This window comes from Pituophis catenifer, unplaced genomic scaffold (genome assembly GCF_029215685.1).
Source record: "Pituophis catenifer annectens isolate HBS135680 unplaced genomic scaffold, rPitCat1.0.hap2 SCAF_1, whole genome shotgun sequence".
NCBI classification, from domain to species: Eukaryota; Metazoa; Chordata; class Lepidosauria; order Squamata; family Colubridae; genus Pituophis; species Pituophis catenifer.
The window spans coordinates 55,612,044-55,633,621 of record NW_027256881.1 but is presented as its reverse complement, the minus strand read 5'-3'; the positions used below and the strand labels follow the sequence as shown (position 1 = coordinate 55,633,621).

At 37.3% G+C, this 21,578-nt stretch overlaps 1 protein-coding gene across 1 annotated transcript in view; it reads right to left on the bottom strand.

Annotated features, from left to right (window-relative positions):
* Nucleotides 1-741: 741 nt before the first annotated feature.
* RBKS (ribokinase) overlaps nt 742-21,578 on the bottom strand; it is a 68,266-nt gene continuing 47,429 nt past the window's right edge. The window contains exons 7-8 of the mRNA XM_070932450.1: nt 16,439-16,627; nt 742-1,185 (exon numbers count right to left, since the gene is read on the bottom strand). Coding sequence (XP_070788551.1) covers nt 1,012-1,185; nt 16,439-16,627 — 363 coding nt within the window. The 3' untranslated portion in view covers nt 742-1,011. The remainder of the gene's footprint in view (nt 1,186-16,438; nt 16,628-21,578) is intronic.

Genomic DNA, 21,578 nt, shown 5'->3' with positions numbered 1-21,578 from the left:
ACCTCCAAGGCCCCTTCCAACTCTTGTTCTGCATTTCAAGATGCAGAAAAGGTCATTCCTTTTAAAGTATCACAATGCTTAGTAGAACCCAGGTATCTAACAATATTTGGATTCTATTCTCCAATTAGAATCTATCCACCCAAAATATGCCAACAGAACGAGGTGTCATGCATTTTCTGCAGGAACTGCTTTCCTGTGGAATGTATCTAACCAGAATTAACATGTGTACCTTGCTCTTAATATTTAGAAGCTTGTAAAACTTGGCTTTTCCAAAGAGTACTTGGAATTGAGTATGTGGTGGTTTTACTTGTGACTGTGGGAGCTTGGATTAAGATTAGTCCTATTATGATTGCTGGCTCTATCATGATAGTTTGAGTGTTGTAAAGTTTATATGTTTATAGTGTATTGCATATATGCTGTGAACTGCTTGGAGTGAGTGAGTGAAGCAGTATAGAAGTATTCTAAACAAACAAATGAACGAATTTCTTCTGACATATGTCTTGTATTCAGGAAAAAGTTGTTCCAATAATATAGGGACCATGTCAGAGAAATTTCAAATTCCAGTTTTTAAAAGTTACAACTTCTACAACTATGTCTGGAAGTTGAGTCATGGCAACTGGATTACCACAAAAGTGAGCCTTGTCTTTTTGTGTATGCTATGCCTCAATATATTAAACAGTTCTTTCTGCTTTGATCATCCCGTTTCATTCAGGGCAAACAAAGATTTTCCAAATTGCACAAGAAAATTTATTCTCAGAGTGGGTTCACAATTTTTAAACATACAGTAATAAAAGGGTCCTTCCTTAAGTGACTAAGACATGGAAATAATTTCACTGTAAAGCTGAAATGCTGTATCCTAAACTGGAATTGCAGTGTGTGACACCATGTGTACCTCATTCAGGATAAGGCTAAGCAACAATATGCAATTTATACCATCTTCATTCTGGCATCAGTGTAGTTGGCATTTGTTTAAAAAATTTGAGCAGAGAAAAATCAAATGTGTTACACATCTTAAAATAGGTTTTGTGGCAGATCCTTTCTGTAAGGGTAGGAAGTCTGTGTGCCGGTTGTTTGAGTGCTAATGGATGCTATGAAGTTACTTCTCCTCAGCATTTCATGTAGAGGTAGATTGGGGTAGTGAGCCAGGTAGAATGCTAGTGCTCCAACAAAACTGTCACCAGCTCCCTAGAGGAAAATAAAAGGGGAAAAATGAAATACTACAAATGGTAAATAGAAAATCCAGTAAACCACATACTTTAAAAATTACCACCCTACCAACCATTTTCATGAGTTTTCATGAAAATGTATGCATTTAATTCTCAGTCTTAAATGCATAGATGAATGTGAATGAAATGGACATAATTGATAGACTTCTTGTTTCAAGGTGACTCAACTTTTGCTAATTGTGGTTCCCAACGGATGCAGACATACAAGAGCAGGGGATGTTTCTCCATCCCCAATGGCTTTCATTCTACGCTGCTCAAAAAAATAAAGGGAACACAAGCAGAAGACATCCGAGATCTGAATGAATGAAATAGTCTTATTAAATACTTTGTTTGTTACATACAGTAGTTTTGTCTTCCCTTTAGTTGTTTGAGCAGTGTATAAACTATTGTATGTAAAGAACAAAGTATTTAATAAGGCTATTTCATTCATTCAGATCTCGGATGTCTTCTGCTTGTGTTCCCTTTATTTTTTTAAGCAGTATATGTTTTGGAAACTACTTTCTGAAAAAAGATTACGTTGGCAAGAGAATACCTAGAAAATAAAAGGGATAGTGGGGCAGAATTCAGGATCTACAAGTATTTATTGGGTTGTTCATAGCTTGAAAATGATTTGGAAGAAGTGTTTTAGATTTTATTCAAGTGAAACCTCTGCCTCATATTTGGGAAAAAAAGGCAGCTTAAGTAATAGCAATGCGTTACCTGAAATTTAAAACAATTGTTTCAAAGACTGCTTCAAAGTAGAAATAGCATTGTTCTGTAGCCATCTGCTGAGAAGGGGTTGTCATAAAAATTAAAAGAGAGGCAGAATCAGGACAAAACCCTCTACCTTTTATACAGGCATTGAGAATTGTACACTTTGTGTGCAGAAGCTATTTGTCTCTCGAGTTGGAAAAGAAAGCTGCACATAGGAAATGTTAAATGTAATGAACTTATTGTAGCCTGTTTTTACGGTAGAAAGTATTTTACTTATCCAACAAGACTCTGGGATATTCCTTTGCATTCTGTAAAGTTGAGCCACAGACTTCTCTAGTTAATAGAAACCACATCCATCTGTGGCTACTAGAATTAAAATTTCCGCAAAATATCAGCAACACCCAGAATGTTTCCTTTTCAGAGAATATTTCCATTTTCTTGAAAAGTTCAGTTCTGACTCATGGTATTCTATATCCTTCATGTAGCTAAAACCATAAAACCAGAAGTATGGCTACTTTAGGTCTTGATGAGGCTTAAGTATTTAAGTCCTTCTGTGATAACAGAAAAAGCTGTATTCCTTGGCTTGATTTGCATATAGTCAGGGTGGATAAAGATCAATGGTTTTTTTAAAAAAATCAAAAAAATCAGATTTTTTTGATTTAAATCGGATTTTTTTAATTTTTATCGAATTTATTTTAATAAAAAACTTTTGGGGTAAAAATCTATCGTAAGATAGTTTTCTATTTAAGATACATAAATAATTTAGTTTATTCAGCATGAAATGGAGCTTAGTTATGTAGCATGAGGCTGTATATTCTGCAACACTGGGACTATCGGTGAGTCAACAATGGGTCAAAGGAGTAGCAGAGATGACAGTTGCTCTTTAAAAAGTTTTGCAGTCAAAGCACTGTAATGGCAGGTTCTGATCAATGATAGGAATATAGATTGCTAGATTTTAGGAAATTAGAAAATACGACGGAATTACAATAAAACTCTGAAATGCCCACTATGACCCCATGTTCTTATATTTTGAAGTTTTTCATTTTTCTTTTTTTTTTTCATTCTCTTTATAATTTTATATAATGAAACGGCCAAGAAAAAATATCTACAAGTTTTGTTTCAACTTCTTTCACTCCACAGCCAAATTTACACCACAGTTAAGAATTGTGCTTCTCATTTTCCTTTGGATGGAGTTGTCAAGCTTTATTAAAGCTTGGCTACTAGAGCGCCATACATGTGACACATTCTTTGTTTTCTATATCTATGCTTTCAAGTCTTCTACTCAACTATCAGCTTTTTTTTAAACCTCTGGTTTGTAGTGCTATACAGGTAGTCTTTGACTTATGACCACAACTGAGCCCAACATTTCCATTGCTAAGCAAGATAGTTAAGTCAATTTTTTTTTTTAAATTTGATTTATATGCCGCCCTTCTCCGGAGACTCAGGGCGGCTTACAATGCGTTAAGCAATAGCCTTCATTCTTTTGTATATTTTATACAAAGTCAGCTTATTGCCCCCACAAACTGGGTCCTCATTTTGCCCCATTTTATGACTTTTCTTGCTATAGTTAAGTGACACTGTTGTGGCTTCCCCATTGGCTTTGCTTGTCAGAAGGTTGCAATCATCATCATCATCATCATCATCATCATCATCATCATCACATGTTACAATGATGAGTGTGTTTATACAATTGTTTTTCATCCATTCAATTGTGTTCAATTCTCAGAGTATCTGGATAAGTCCCTTGGCAAGGTTTTTCAGAAGTGGTTTATGCATTAGAAGTGGTTTATATATTAATCATTAATTTAGAAGGAGGAGTTCATAATAGGATACTAAATTTTATATTTTAAGAGCTACTTTAGGAATGCCTGATAAGTTATATAAAAATATCCATATAAATAAACAGAAAATCTTCTATGATTATTACCATTTTCCAACTATAAAATGGCAACTGCATCCAGATATGACATGCATTTAAACAGGAGAGCTCTGCACAGGATCTATAGTTAGGATAATTTTGCACATGAAGCACTAACATGATGGCAATTTCCAAAAAAAGCTACGTAGTAGGGAAATGACAAAGCAAAATGAGCACAAGACACAGGCCTCATCACTGCTGATGGCAAATCTGGTTTTTGAGATAGTGTTTTCCATGAGTAATGCATTTGACAAGATATAATGCCTATAAATCTGAGCCTGCTTTGAAAACCCCAGCTGACTTTTGGCAGGCCATTAATATTACAAAAATACATAGGCTAGTATCATATTTATATTACCTTGAATCTTTTGGGAAAAAAGATTGCAGAAGTACCGTAATAAGCCTCCCCCCCGCCCTCCCCCCCAAAATGTTCTCAAATGTTGGTCTGCAACATTTGTAATTCCGAGTCTGTATGATCAATTGTCAGAAATGCTGGAAAGAGAAGTACCACAACTATTGTGGGCAATAATTGGGAAGGGTGGCTAAATGATACAGCAATACAGACAAGAAAAATTTGTGCAAGCCTATCAAGCAGATAATTCCAAACTGGGAAGAAAAAATAGCACTGCTATGCAAATGGTCTACTGAAGAAGGCTTCAGTTATGTGATTAGAGAATTAAACATTCTTCTAATTTTGGAGGAGTTTTTTCATGGGCAAACAACTTCCAAGAAGCTGGGAAAAAGACTCTACTATTTGACATTCCTACCCAGTTGGATGTTGTGAAGAAAGCTCTTGGGTTGAAAGATTGCTGTTTTGAATCTTGTTAAAAATCCATAGCTAAGCAATCACAGATGTAACCCTTGGTGTCTTCAGTAAGGCTTATTTAATTCAAAAATAACAACTCCTGTGTTGTTAGAAAAGTGTACCCATGCAATACTTTGCATCAGTGCTCAGGAATCTATATCCATTTCCTGGCTGATTTCCTGATAGGTCATTTGCACATGATTAAATAGTGCTTAGTGTTAGCCTCATACATTCTTGAAAGATGAAGTCAGATAAAGTGTCTGCTGTATAAATGATTTTTTTTCCCTGTTTGAAAATATCTTATTGCACAAAACCATTCAGGATCAAAAAGCTAGAAGACTTTGGAAAGTTATCTAGTTTGTGGTTTACTTTATAAAAAAAACATCAGTATAAATCTCCTCTCCTTGGACATACAGCTCAAAAAGTTTTGCAACTTGTTAATTCTTGTCATCTCCGTAATAATTTATATTTTTAAAGTCCATCGAGTCAGTCACCAGTCAGATAGGCAATAGGCCGACTTCTGGACAGACTTGAAAATAGGTACAGCAATAAAATGAGTTTGTCATGCTAACTGCTAGTTGTTAACATCCAGAATAACACGCCCTAGTGATTTTTAAAGGGTTACCACAACATTTCTCTTGCAGTACATTTTAAGGGTCACTCATCAAAGCATTGCCTTCTGTTTTAACTTACAGTGTAGAACGGTCATTACTGATTCTCCAGTTCCCAGTTCTGGCATAATTATTTTATTCTCCATGATGTTTTGAATGTAGCATCAAATTGAATGTGGAATAATGTTTTCTTAAGAAAAATTAAATGTACAGGGCTTTGTGAGGTAGCATAGAAATGGAATAAATAGATTAAATAAGTAGATCAGTTATCATCTGCTATAGAAAATAATTCTGCTAACACAGAGAGAGGAACACTACTATTATTCATAAAATACCATCTGTGGGCCTGATGTTGTGCAAACTGTTGTACGTCATTTCCCAACTATCAGAACTGTGATTGGAACTAAGCAATAGTATTTCAGTTATGTAGGTATTTGCTATTTCCACTTGGGCAATGTTTAACAAGAATTTCTAAACACGATGGACTGATTTTCATGAATTTTGCTTCATACGTTTTTGGAAAAAATGCAGCTTTTTAATTTAAATGTAATTTTGCAGGGGAAGTTCTTTATTTTTAACTGTCTGAAACCTTAATGATTGTAAGTTTAATTTTCACTTCAAGAGAATAATATTTATCTCATAACCAATGTATTCTTGAATGTCATTCAAACTCTGCTGCCTTAGAAGAGGGAGGCAGTACATTTCATCTTGGAGGCAGATTCTGATGGCTATTTTAGTTCAAGTATTGGTGTTTGTTTAAATGGGTATTGATATCTAACCAAACCAATGGCAAACCAAAACATCTTGTGGTACCACATTTTCTAATAAATTAAGAATTTTATTTAGTATTCTATATTACAGGGGAGACTACAACTATACATTTCTTTCTTTATAACATTCACCATTTGTTTAGTCTTCATTCTAAATTATGATGTGCCAGGAAGGAAGTGCTTTAATATCCTGATCCTTTTTGTTGACCTTTTCTGCAGTGTTTTTAATTACACCACAGATTTACCCAGAATATTCTTGTAGCTCTCTTTACATTTTCAATACAATTTCCATTTTAAACTAGTATATAAAGGTGTATTTAAGGTGAGGAAAGTAAATAATGCAAACATTAATTTTCAGCTGTAAGGTTTGGAAGCAACCAGATAATATTAAAAAAAAAAAAAATCTGCTATTCTGCTTAGCACATTGACAGATTGGAAGGAAATTGTACTGGAAATTGCATAATAGAAGTTTGCAAAAATGTTGTAAATCATTTGGCAGTGCTATTCAGTTTGTAGCTGCCAGTCTAAAACCTGAAATATTTAAGACAGCCAGAGGGCAGCAGATTGCCAATTATTTATTATTGTATTTTGATTGCACAGGTGAGGTGAATTTTCCATCTCAGGCATCTAAAGTTTTGTAAACATTTAAAATTACAAAGAGGCAATCTTTGAATTCTAGGCCTTTGGGATTTTTCCATTTCTAGCTATTGCTCATCTCGATATTTAATTTGAAAATAACAAATTCATAAGATTCTAGTTGATATTAAGTAAATTATCAAGCATGCAAGTTAAGTAGGGGTGGCAAGACTTTGCTATTACTTGTTTGCCTGCAAGTATTCAAATCCTGGACTTCTGCCTTAACATATCATTATCTTCAGTGCCCCAAGCTTTGGTCCATAACTCAAATACTCTTCTCTAAATGAACATCATTAGTCATTGAATAACAAATATGGCAAAGAAAGTAGTCAGACAGAGCTCCTACACACCTAATTATCAAATGCTTCTTTACAATCTTTTACACCACAATGAAACAGCAGATGTCTATTAGGACTTAGATTGTCAGTTACATTAAGCAGAATATATACATTTAAAAGTCCAACAGAAGTGCCTGCTGTTCTGAGAAGTTACACCCACAGCCTATTAGCCCTTCTCCTATTTCTACAATGTAACGTTACAAGCTCTACTGATTCATTAATGAGCAGAGGGCACTCTCTATATTCCTATGAACATTTTCTTTTATTATAGCGTTTACCCCGGGATTTCCGATTCTGAAAACCATGTTTTGTGTTAAGCCTAGTCAAGCTAGGATCCAGAGCTATATTATGAATTGCAAGGCTCCTTTTAAACTCAGAGGGAGAAAATGACTAGACACTGATTTTCATCAACGTCTTGATTTATGACGCTGCTCAGAATTCACATGTCTCCAACAGCTGGATCATCATTAAATTATGCATTCCCATCTGGAAGAAAAGTAGGAAAGCTGCAGGCTCTCTCTCCCTGAACACAAGGAACAGAAAGGGATTTAATTAGGTAACTGGATGATTTGGAAGTAAGATCAGACCTTGACCTGGGTGGTCTACTTCTCCTGCCTTATGTTAAGACCACAAGCTGTACACGTACAGACCTGTTTACATTTGCTCAATTTGCTTAAATTACATTTCCATTCATTATCAAAAAGCCATTTCAACTGAGAGGGGAAAGGTCTTTATATAAAAAAAACCCCATATGGTTATGTCTAGAACTAGTCAGGACAAGACCATGGGATCCCACTTTATGAGGTTACATATCTGGCTGTGCACTGATGAATCAAAAGAGGAACCTTCCCTTCATTATGTGGAAATGATATTTCGGGTAGGGGGGGAGGATTCCTGTGTACCGCTCAATGCCTCATTTTTCCTTTCTGCAAATGGGGGAGAATAATGCTTTTTATCTCAGTAAGCAGCCAGATGCTTCAAAGCTTATAAAATGTTTTTCAATCAGCAAATGCATAGAACAAGGCAGTCAGCAAATGGAAGCAGATGAAATGTTTTTCCACTCATTATTAAACAATCTGTTAGTTCTGGTAATAGGAATCCGACAGTATACTGCAAATACATTTAGACACACCACTCATTTGCCTTCCAGGCTATTCTTACATGAAAGTAGCAAGAAGCACATATAGGCTCCAGCATTTTTGATACTATTCTATATATCTGTACTAAGCCTTATTAACGATTTCAACAATATTTTAAGGGTGTTTTATTGTTAATATTATTATTGCATCAACTTAGTCTGTTATCAATAATGTGGTATCCTGTCCCTGTGACTGAAAATGAAGAAGCCACAGCCAGAATGGTAGTCATTTGGTAATCTGGATAGGATAAAGAGCTATTCTGGGACAAATACTGAGTAAGCATCTTTTCATGCCAAAGCAGTTCAAACTTGGCAAAGTATTGTTATAGACAAGCAAAGATTCTCAAAATTGTCTTAAAAGGTTGAAAAGGAACAATGCCAGAACTTCAAAAGCCTGATGGTATCCAGTTGTGTCTGGAGTTGCAGGGCAACTTTCCCTAAAAATAAAAAGGTTGGAAACAAGCAGAGTTGGCGGGGAAATCTGACTCCACCCTTGTTTATTTTCTGAGAAGCACTTTTATGTTGTTTTCTCCACGGAAGGTGCTGTAACAGCACTAGTAACTACACTTGCATATCAATTCTGTGGAATGTTTAATTACAAATCAATGATTAGGATAATAAGGCTCTTAGGAAAATTCATTTTCATAAAATTATTTCCCAAGGACAAATATTCAAAGCACTTCTTGGAGGGAAAGCCCTCTAAAACCATTTCAACAAATGAACAAATCCTTGTTTCTTTCACAGGAGCGACAATGTTACCGGGAAAGGCCCCAACTGTCTGTATCGGGATCAGAAGTTAGGTGACCTATTCTCTGTCTGGAATAAAAGCAAGACAAGTCAGAGGGAATGATTTCAGCTCCCGCTACATTCACAGCCAAGCTGAACTTTAGCAAATAATAAATGCAGTATTAAAAAAAAAAAATAACAGTTGCTGATTGGAGCAGCTGGTGGTTTATTCTATTCTATATGGCTCTTTGTATTTCCAAAATTCATCGGATTGCAAATTTGAGGCGAGAAAGCAGAAGGCTAAGTCACAGGGTTATTTTGACTACCCGATAAATAAAGGCAGCTATTATATTATCACTATCTGGGGCATAATTTTCTACAATAACACCCTCCATCTCACTATGCTTCTGTGCAATTAGCCACAATTAAAGCCCAACTGCTCTTCCAATTAAAGTTTCCACTGTTAACAAGCTTCCCACACGGTGGTCAATACCATATTTTGCTATTATGCTACCAGCCATATGCAGGAAAAAGCTGAACTTTAGTCTGTCCTCGCTTTTTGGTGAACCGAAGATGTTGCCCCCAGCACTTTCTTTGCCAACGGCTTCATTTCCTAGCAGCTGCTCTTTTCACTGTCAAAAGGTTAACTAAAACCAAAGAGACTCTGCAAGAAAGATAGAAAACACCAAGGGATATTATTGAATAGCTCAGGCATTTGATAGTATTTGAGTTAACCACAGGTTCCACTTCTGCTGATACACAGAGTTTTTAGTAATTAGTCACTGGATTGAGCTCATTATTTATAGTTTTTTAAAGTCATTGCCGTTAGGCCACAAAGCCAGGAAACAAAGAATGGATGCTTTTTTAAAAAAAGGACTGGCTTTTTGGTATATTGATAAGATTCCATTTTGTTCCAGTCACAAGTGAGCTTTCCTGCTCACTTTCCTGCTCCTGCTTTCTAGCGAAGCTAAACGGCACGGCACAGCTGATCCCCCCCCTCGCTGTTCTACTTACCTTCCCAAGCCTCCTTTTGGTGCGTACTGCGCAGCACGTGCCAAAAGGCGGCTTGGGAAGGTAAGTAGAACAGCGAGGGGGGAGATCAGTTGTGCCGTGCGGTTTAGCTTTGCTAGAAAGCAGGATTTCCTGCTTTCTAGCAAAGCTAAACCGCACGGCACAGCTGATTGTCGGATTGTAACTTTTTTTAACTACCGGTTCACCCGAACCGGTAGTTTTTATCACTACCGGTTCGCCTGAACCAGAGCGAACCGGTAGCATTTCACCCCTGTTCAAGACATATAATCAATGACCATAGGAGAGGCTGAACAAGGATGTGTGCCGTCAAGGTACATGCCTAAATCAGGAATGGATCTGGTAAGAAAAATCTTGTCTGTTAAAAGCAAACAAACACTATTGTATGAATTTTGTTCCAAGGAACTGTTTATCAGTGGAAAGGGAGATAGAACATTGAGCAACAAAGATTGGGCAATAAGAAAAAAGCACAGTAAGAAGCACAAAAGGGTAATAGTGTTGAGCTGAAACAGACAGCGGTCAGCCTAGTAACTCAAAGTCCAAATTTGTCAAATTGCAATTTGTATATTGGACATCTAAGTGCAAGCCATATAAATTTTCATGAAGTCCGTATGGACATACATATTGTGCTAAACCATAATAGCTTATCTTATATGAACTTAGCCACTGTGGTTTATAGACCATGGTTTATGACTCAATATATTAGGTGAATCCAGAAATAAATGAACACTTATTAATTCCACCAGCTGACAGGGATCAATTTTTACGGGCACCAACTTTGTTCTTTTTATTAGACATAACAAGAAGGGGGGGGGGAGAGAGAAAACAACCTTTCAGAATAAAACAGCCTTAAGAGCCTGTTTAAAATGAAGCAAAAAAAGAAATACTCTCTTGGGAAGATATTCCATACTGAAAAGCCCCTTTTCATAGCAATACTGTAAAAGCAATTGGTGGGAAATTATGGAAAATAATCGCTGGGAATGTTTCTGTTTCCTTGCATTTACTGTTGCTACACTGCTTCTTTTACTTTTTTCAACGTAATAAAGAAAGCAAGCTAAACAACAAACAGCAGACCTGCACAGCTATGATGATGAGGAAGCATAGGTCACTTAATTTTTTGACAACAAACAATTAATCTCTGGCACCTTGCTATAAAAAAAGGAAACGTGGGGAATTATGCAGAAAACTCAGTATTCTAGCCGCATTACACATGGCTTATTGTAGCTAACTTTCAATATTTCAGACAGAAGGCAATTAGACAGAAGGCATTTTGGACTTGTTGCAACACTCAAGTTTGCATAACAGTAGCTGAAGAGCTGGGGTTTTCATCTTTAAGAAGCCATTATCTTCTAAACCAACTTAAATATACACCTGTGTATTATCTGTTATTTTAAAGCACAGGGGAATATTGTTTAGGAAAAAAAAGTCAAGGGAAGACATAGTAGTCGAGTTCCCAGGGAACTTTTTAATTCTATGAATTAATTTTAATTTTACATAGTAATTACTAAAAGTGCAACACAAGCTTCTACATGCTTTCTCAAGAGAAATTCCTACTGTTTCAACAAGATGACCTTCTTTGTAAATTTAAGTGTGATTAGCTGAAGGAAACTCTATGAATTCAGTAAGAAGTGGATAGAAGATTGCAGTTTCATGCCCTAAGTATACTGAACTGCTAATAAGCTCTATTCTTATGTTTTTTTTATTTTTATAAAGTGTATATGATTTTTATTATCACTTTTTGTATATGGTCATCCATCCATCCATCATTTAGAGTTTGTGATGATGAACCAGAAAAGGATAGACGATTCTGAACAATTGAAACTTGTTACTGCAGGTTGTTTTAATGAATGAATTGATGATTTATGAGCTCTGTAGAACTGTCTTGTAAAACAGCTGTCATAACAATATTATAAAAAACAAAATGCTTACAGAAAAGAAATTCTGTAGGTTTTAAAAATAGCAGCCCTATGTTTTATAACAATGTTAGATCAAACCTAATGAGAGCTTAAGATATACACCCAGCCACAAAAAAAACCCCCAAACCACTATATAGTATGGATTTTTTTCTTAATATCAAGGATATGCACATTTTATTCTAATCCAGAAGGGAGTCCTGTTTTGGTAGTTGTACAGTCAGCGGTTAGATAAAAATATTTGATAATATTTTTAAACAGAAAAGGCATCTCTAGCTTTGTGTTTGTGCATATTACTGTTTGCTGTATCAGCAGAGAAATTCAAATATTTGTTACATATTGGTTGGAAAAAAATTTTACAACCCCATTTAACTAAAGTGACTGACGGGAAGAGTTTCTACTAAGGCTGTTCATTCTGAATGAAAACAATGCTTCTCAATCTAAATGTATTTATTAAAAGGTCTGTATACTTTATTCTTCTGAAGCCTCCATAGAATTACCTCCAGAAGGTTTCCCTCATATAAGCCAAGTTTTAAATGGATTGTCAATTATTTAGTCCCTTGATACTGGGAGGGCAGCCTGTTCGTTTATGCTGTATTATAATGTATTTTGAGAAGACTGCTTTATTTGAGATTCCTTCTGTTCATCTTAGAGCTGTGAGTCTAGAGCAGCATTTAAATTCTGTAAAATAAGTAAATAAATCAATGAAAAAATAAAAGCATGAGGGTGGGCTTACTAGTACACTGTACAATAGAACTATTATTTGGGCAAATGTGAAACAAAAGCTATGTTTTATTTCTGGCACGAAACAAATTCATTGTGATTCGGAAATTAAAAAACCATTCTAGGTAAGTCAAGATTCAGCCAAATAAAACCTGAGTTATCTTTATTGTCCCACATTTTAGATGAAACAAAAAAAAAAAATCCAGGAGGATCTTATGAGGCAGATAGGGCAAGGCTATTTGTCTTCTTCCCATTTCCTCTTCTTTTTTTGAATGGCCTGCTTAAATTCATGTGTGCTATAATTCAAATTATCCAAGGCTCCTCTCATCAGTCTTCCCCACACTGTTCCTATTTTCCCTTAGCAGATGCACATTGTTGATGGTCTTGCCTTTTTCCTATTGTTTTCCACTTTGGAAAATATCTGCCCAGTATGTTTATTTTTTTTCAATTTGTAAGATCACCAAACGGACAATAGTCCTTGACCAAACATGTGCTTTGATCCAGAAGTATGTCACCTGAAAACTAGGTGTTCTATGTATAGAATGATACATGCAGGCAATGTTTTGTGCATCCTTAGCTACTATCTGGATGCAATGGTTCTCATAAATCTAACAATGTAGTTTTCCTAGGTAACAACATGGCTGAGGCTTGTTATTGCCTTCTGGCACTTTTCTAAATTCTCAAGTCTAGCCTACAACCATTGCATTTCCTGTTATCAACTAGGTCCACCCTTGATTAGCATTCTGGGATTATCCAAGGTCATCTAGGTGCTGCAACCTTGTGTCATATATTTGCATATTCATGTATACAATCAAATGTAAACAATTTAATGGATTCCATTAAAACCTATGCTCTTAACAGGTTTGTTGGTCTGCTTTTCATGTCAACATCAGTATTGTATGGTTATAAAGACATCATTGCAGTTGACAATAGCAGCACCTGCTAAAGGCCACAAACCTGTGTGGACTCTCTGGAATATCCTAATCTTGCTACTCTCCCTTTCTTGCTACCAATACAGTGAGTCTTTCTGAGCTAACCAGTAATAGCTGAAACATAATTTTGCTGCTTCTTCCAAGTTCAGAGTGAGTACAGTAGGAAAGTATTTACATGATCACAAAGTGGAGAGATAGTGGTAATGGAATAACTCACTGACATTTTGTCCAAAGACTTCAATTAATATTGAAAGTATATCTAAAATTCAGATGCTGAAAACAAAGAAAATGGGTGAATTAGTGCCCTTATGATCCATTTATGAGTTTTCCCCAAGAAAGCTGGCTCCTCGTTGTTATAAGTAATCTTCTCTACCAGATGGACACTTGTATTTGATCAGATAACCTTTTCTTAAAACAGATGTAGGCTAAAACAATCTCAGACTATGGTTAGCAGGAGATCAAATCTGAAAACAAGTTGATGTTTACAATAGTTTCTTTTAGCGTCAAAACTATTCTGAGGTAAGTATACATTGAATAATTTGGTGTGATATCTATGAAATTATTTAATTAACTTTACTTATAAACAAAAGGAGGCACTAAATAGTCAGTGTTGAATATTTTCAGTGGAAGTAGCATTTACATTTTTCTTGACCGTCTGCCACTAAAGCAAGGTATTCATGTACTTCTGTTGGATGACTAACCTGCAAAATTGTTTCATTACAGCCCTCCATTGTTATCTAATCAGTAAAAATCTAGCTATGAAAACTCCTAGCTTAACCAGAGAGAATTCTCATGGATTAAAAAGTGTGAAAGAATATCACTTTACTGAAAAGAAAAGAAAAAGAAAATTGCCTGTTAAAACAGCAATGATAAAAAGGCGTATTGCTTAACCAAACAATAGGAACATTCATTTGCAACCACAAACAGAAGCACTTTCCATTTACCCGAGTTCTGTCTGAAATCAGACTTGATCTGATTGTCAATGCTGGGACAATCCTGGTACATGAAAATGTACCAGAAAATGTTTCCTAGTATATTAAAATACATAACCCTCATTCCTGGGGTAAGCAGGTCACATCCAAGATTTTAAAATATGGTTTCCAGAGAGTAATTTCCAGGGATTTTGATCCTCCACTCAGTTTAGCAAGTATCATGAAATTTCAAAGAACAATACCTCTGCATATCTTTGAGTAAAAAGATGATAAACAATCACATAAATAAGGCCACAATTAAATTTGTAAGTTAGTTTCCATGCTGACCATGAAGATGAAAAACGTGCAGAAACCCAGGGAAACTACTATCCTGGCAGGATAATAATAATAATAACAACAAAAGTATCCAATCAGCTATAATGATAGAGGAGAGGCAAGATTAAAGACAGTCTCCTCCAAACCAATATATGAAGCAATTGCCCTAAGGAAAAACAAAGTGGTTACATGTAAAGAACCTGCAAACAGAACTTACTCAGTCCTGGTTTATGCCAGCATGGAACTCATGAGAAAAGTTGGAAGTTGACAATTTCTGACAGAAAATGCTCAAAAAAAATCTATATACAGTGCTGCATGGATTCTATGTCCTTAGGTTCGGCAGATCCTGCTGTTAAGGTCTGCTTTTGGGCATTTGGGGGTTAAGGCTGTTTTCCTGAGAAAAACGTCATTTCAGACTCTGAACAGAAAATACTGGCCAGTCTCTTTGTATTTTACCTACTTGTCCACAAACTGATGTACAATTAAACAATATCAACACAGATTTGTTTACTTCTGATCAAATCTGCTTTCCTGTGAATTAAACCAGTTTCTTGTTTAGGTACAGCACTGTGCTTAGCCTCTAACAAAAAGTTACAACTTCTGGAGAAAAACACACGCTACAATTCATGACATCAGGCACCTAAAATGTATAGCTGGTACATGGAGTGCTCTCAGCAACATCACCAGAAATGTTCTGCATTTATATCAGGGGGGAAAAAAAACAGTACAAGATGTCCCAGCATAGTAAATGTGAGTGAGATAAACCTGTTATCAGGAACATAACTACTGTCCTTTTTTAGGGTTGTTACTAATAATTATAACATTCCACTCTTCAGTCAGAACTTGATTATAAACAGGAAAAGCATTGGGAGGACAGAGAACCCCAAGTTCTCCAGTTTAAGACTGCTCAAGTTAATGGCCGTATAAATCACAAGAAAATTAATTTGGCATGGCACACTGCTTCTGACTTTTAACTATGCCCTGTGGAAGTTGAGTACCAGATTCTTCTTAAACTCTACAAAGTCTTAGGTTCTGCCAGCACATACACCTCAGGCATGTGAGGACACAACCAGTTATTCAATTTGGGGGAGTCAGAAAACTACTGGGCGTCTCCCTTCTTTTTCCAGACAGGAGAGTAGGTGGCTGAAGTGAAGGTGCTGAGGGATTATGTCGCCATCTTGCATAAGTAATAAGAACATTGCTGTTGCAATACAGAAGAGACAGAAAGATGAAGGAAGCCTAAAATAACATCATCGGTACATGCTGCTCTCTGACCTATTGAAAGAACACCAGCCTAAAATCCTTGGGCGAACTCACATTCATTGTATAATAGGCTGGATGGCAACAGTTTGATATTATTTATTTATTTTTTAAAAAAAAAAGATTTGTAAGGTCACCGATTTAAAACACAACTCAGAGCAATAAAACTCAGAACAATAAAAACCATAAATCCAAATCCCAGCACCTCAAACATTCCTCCACAATACCTTCCCCCTCAACAAACTCCAGATGTACTCATTCTACCCCAGAACCTGGGTAAAAAGCCAGGTCCTGATGGCCTTACAAAAGATGGTGTAGATGGTGGGGGCTTTGTGGATCACCAGGGGGAAGGGTCTTAGCTGGAGAAAGCCACAGAAAAGCAGCCATGTGATATCACCCGAAGATTTCATTTATTGAGGATTTTTAGTGCTCAAGTGAATAGTCAAAAATGAGACTTAAAATATAATACATACCGTGGTATCTACAGCAGAGATCTTCCTGACAGGAATATGATTTGGGGTTGGTTCCTCTTTGGAGACTACCACACAACCTTCTGGTCCCAAAGTTATGACGACAGTCCTACAGCCTCTCTCTAACAATTTAAGTCCAACTTGTCCAGCATCTCCAGCATTACCAACTGCAATTCCTGTTAGAATTTCTGCCTTGAAGGGAACATTAAAGCCAAATATTTAAGCAAGCAAGCAAAATGTAGCTCAATAGCAACAGCATCTACAAAAACCATATTAAAATGATAAAGCTGTTCAACGATCAATTCTACCAAATAAATATATAAATATTTTTTAGTATCAAATAGTTAGAGAGAGAGCAGGCATGCCTAATTGCAATTGAAAAATAAAAGTTTCAGAATTTTGTTTCCTTTGGATTAAGGACTACTGGACTTGCTAACCAATGTACTTAGAAATGGGCATGGATTGGTGGATTTTCCAATTGGTTCTATAGGGCAAATTCCCAAGTAATTCCTTGGGCCCTCCTTGGCGTACTGATGAATAAATCATTATTACTTTCACGACACTGACCAACTCAGGTTCATGGTAAGAATCAATTTAGGTAAGTTTCATAATGTTAATATGAACACGTACATTTGGCAAAGTTTTGACAAAGTGAAGCTTTCCATTTAGTGAATGAAAGCACATTTGTGATATGATAACAGGCTATATTTTTAGATGTAGATAATACAATGGCATTATTATGAAGCTGTTAAACTTCTATAATTGGGATTCTCAAAGAATTCTATTACAAGGCTCTCAATCAAGAGAGGTAAGAGTTTTACCCCTGCTTTGCCTAATGGGCTGCTTTGAACAGCAGCTTCTGGGAAAACCATCCTTGGGGGTTTTTCTTATCTCATGTGTCACAAGTGGAGGTAATTTTTTCCCCACCCTTCCTGCCAATTTTCTTGGAGGCAGTTGTACAAAGCTGTACTCTAAAAAATCATGGAAAACAGTATGTTGCTTCTGACTTAAAGGGTGAGTCTTGGGAATGGTTCACAAATACAAATTAGTTAATAATATAAATTAAGTGTGCTATTATTCCAATTCCAGGGGAAACTATATATGGGAATAGCATGACTTATTACCCATTTGAGTCTATACAGAGAGTCCTCACTTAATGATTATTCATTCAGTTCAAAATTACAGTGGTACTAAAAAAGGAGACTTGCAACTGGTCCTCGAAATTCCATTCATTATAACACGGTTGCACTCATGCGAACATTGGAAGCTGGCTCACATGATAGTTGAAGCATCCCATAGTCATGTGATCACCATCTGGAAGCTTACTTTCTGGCTCACCTTCAGTAAAATCGATGGGGAAGCCATCAGAGAATGTTGCAAGTTGTTTTAGTAAATTGCTTGCACTCTGGCCCTGCCATGTTCACACAGGCTGTTTGTGCACCCCCATTTGCCTGGCAGTTACAACTCCCAGTCCCGCCATATTCCATGGTTTATCTGTCTACCAGGCTGCTTTACAAAGGCTTCTGGGACTTGCTTAATGACCCAGAACCTTTGCTTAAAGAAGGCAATGGGAAGTGTTGAGATTTCCATCACTAAGCAATGCAGTTAAGTGATATTGTATTTTATGACTACATTGGCTTAACAATGGAAATTCTGGTCCCAATTACCATTGGACTACCTGTATCTGGGGATGGGTGAGAATGTATGTTTAAAAGGGAAGTTTTGAGTGTGTAGAGGTAGCAAGAAACTTTTCTGTACTGAATTATCTGACCAAAAGGGTGTTGTTTTGAAGGGGTCTAAACAATTCTTTGGGAATTTGATCTGTTGAGCCATTTGTGCTTTCAATGTCTGCTTTTAAATACAATGCAAGTCTAGTACAGGTAATCCTTGACTCATAATAGTTTATTTAGTGACCAAAGTTAGAAAGGCATGGAAAAAGTGACCTATGACTGTTTTGCACACTTATGACCATTGCAGCATCCCCATGATCATGTGATCAAAATTAGGATGCTTGGCAATTGACTCATATTTAGAATGGTTGCAGTATCCTGGGGTCAGGATGTGACTTTCTGACAAGCAAAATCAATGGGGAAACCAGATTCACTTACTAACCATGCTACTAACTTAACACCTATGGCAAGAAAGGCTGTAAAATGGGATAAAACTCACTTAACAACTGTCTCAGTTAGGAAGATAAATGTTGGGCTCAATTGTGGTTTTAGGTCGAGGATTATCTGTATTCTAAAAAAATTACCTCATCTAAAAAAAAAAAAAAATTCTGTAGCACTGATCCTGAAAATTCTCAAAATTAAAAAAAAAAACCAAGCAGAACACATATAATTAATATCACAATGAACACAAAGAAGAAAGTAAGATACATAGCAGATACCAAAGCTATGCATGCTTTAAAAATGATAAGGAATAAATGCCTTAGAACTCCTCTCTTCCACTAGTTTAAAGTAAGATAAATTAAACTAATTCTGCAGGATCCTGAAAAGACTGACTAGTGAATCAATTAATTAAAGCAGCTGGGTCTATTTTTTTTTCCTGTCTGCTGTAGAAACCTGAAAAAAAAATTGGCTGCTTTAACAAGTAAGTCACAGAACTTGTATTGCACAAAGTTCTGAACCATATTCTAAAACATCTGTAAAATATGCAATGCCCTATGTTGATGTTTCTTTAAGCACAGAGAGTACCCAAAGTTCTTGATCAATGTTTGTTTGTCTATCCTTACATGTTGTCACATACATCTGTGGTTGTGGAGTTATCAAAATATCACTTGTTTTAGGAATTTTTGCTGTATCTGCATTCTGCAGAGAAATGCCTCCAGCTACATGCAGCAACTGAAAGAACGGGGGTAAATCAGGACATCATGGAACAATTTGAGAGACACTTTCCTGCAAGGGTAGTAGATACCAGACAGTTGATGCATGCCAAAAGTTAAAATGTATGACTAGGTCTCAATTGTGAAACTCAATATAAAACTTCTGGTTGTGTTGGAAAGTTCCTCCCTTTAATTTTTAATTAACAAAAATGTACAATTGAAGGAAACAACTAACGGCTGCTTTTAAAAAAGACAAATAAAACACAATAGCAGGAGGCCTAGCAGAATTTTTTAAAAATAGTTTAACTCCCCATAAAACATTTAAAGGGAAATGAACAAATGTTTAAAGAAATAAGCTAATCTATGTAAGATTCCAAATAACATTTCTGGCAATGCAATGCTATCATTGCAAACCAACCACTTAAACTGAAAATGCAGACATTGGCTTAAACCTGGAGTGAGCTACATTGAAATTAATTCTTTGTTTACCCATACTGCCATGTAAATATTTGATTGCTAAATCTTCAAAATAATAATTAATAATAATTAAGTTCTCTTCTTTAAAGAGGACATTGCCGTTATAAGTAAGGATTAGGCAAAACCTGGCGTAAAAACAGTAATGGTGAGAGGGACCTTGGAGTACTATTGAATGATCGTTTAAACATGAGCCAGCAGTGTGCAGCCGCCGCCAAAAAAGCTAATAGAATCCTTGGTTGTATAAACATAGAATCATAATCAGGTGAAGTATTAGTACTGCTTTATAAAGTCTTAATAAGGCTACACCTGGAATACAGCATCCAGTTTTGGTCACATTAGAAAAAAAGATGCCAAGACTATGGAAAAAGTGCAAAGAATTCCAGTATTTGAGAGGCTGCCACAAAGAGGAAGGAGTGTTCCTGGGGGCTAGGGAGGGCAAAAATATGACGTGTTGGGCGTTTGGGAGGCCAAAAACGGGCGTTTTTCATAAAAACAGGGCCTGCAGAGGGTTTGGAAGGCCTGCAGAGTGCTCCTGTGGGCTGGGGAGGGCAAAAATGCAACGTGTGGAGGGTTTAAGAGGCCAAAAATGGGCCCGTTTTTGCAAAAAATGGGCCCATTTTTGGCCTCCTGAATCCCCCAGGTGTTGCGTTTATGCTTTCCCCAGCCCACAGGAGCACTCTGCAGGCCACCCAAACCCTTTGCAGGCCCTGGTTTTGCAAAAAATGGGCCTGTTTTTCGCAAAAACGGGACGCACAAGGCAGGGTTTCAGGAGGTCAAGAATGGCTGTATTCGGTGTATATGACGCACCAACATTTCCACCAGGGGTGAAATCTAAAATTTTTCCCTACCGGTTCTGTGGGCGTGGCTTGGTGGGCAGGGGTGTCCTGTGAGTGGGCATGGCCACAACTCGATGTCACTCACAGCCATGCCCACTCAGTCACAAGACCCCACCACCAAGCCACGCCCACAGAACCCGGTAGGAAAACTTTTTAAATTTCTATTCTGCCACACACTCGCCACCCGCTCTCTCTTCGCTTTGGGTCGGGGGCCAGGGATGCTCCATTCCTTGGGGCCCTGGAGCCTCCGCCTGCCTCAATCAGGTCAGGGAATGCACCATTCCCCGATAACAGCCTTGCGGAGCTGCTGCCCGCTCTCTCATCGCCAAGTGTCCTTACCTTTCTCCCGCGGCTGGCTATCAGGGAAGGCAAGCGCCCGAAAATTACCAGAGTCGCTCACTCTCCTTCTTGAATGAGCCACCACCATCGCCGCCCTGGTCCACGTGCTGGCTGCGCAAGCGCACACCCAACCTGTCGCTGATGAGTGAATTAAATAAACAGTGTGTGCTTGCACAGCCGGCGCATGGACCAGAGCGGTGATGGTGGTGGCTCATTCAAGGAGAGCGACTCCAGTAACTTTCGAGCACTTGCCTTCCCTGACAGCCAGCCGCGGGAGAAAGGTGAGCAGTAGAATACACCGTGTGGCGAAGGGCGAGCAGGCAGCGGCTCCGCAGCAAGGCCAGAGTCAGGGAATGGTGCATTCCCCGACTCCGCGGAATAGGGCGGGTGGGCAGAGCCTCTAGCTGCTATTGCTACCGGTTCTCCCAACTACCAGCCATCATCACTACCGGATCAGCTGATCCGGTCCGATCCGGTAGCATTTCACCCCTGATTTCCACCCTCTTTTAGGGAGGGGAAAGGGTGTCTCATACTCCGAAAAGTACGGTATACATTAAATTATTCTTTACATCTGAACCAAATATGTATGGTTTATTCAGTATTTAGAAGCTGTGTTGTATATTCTGGATCATGAGCCATGATTAAATAGTTTCATACTTCTGGTTTA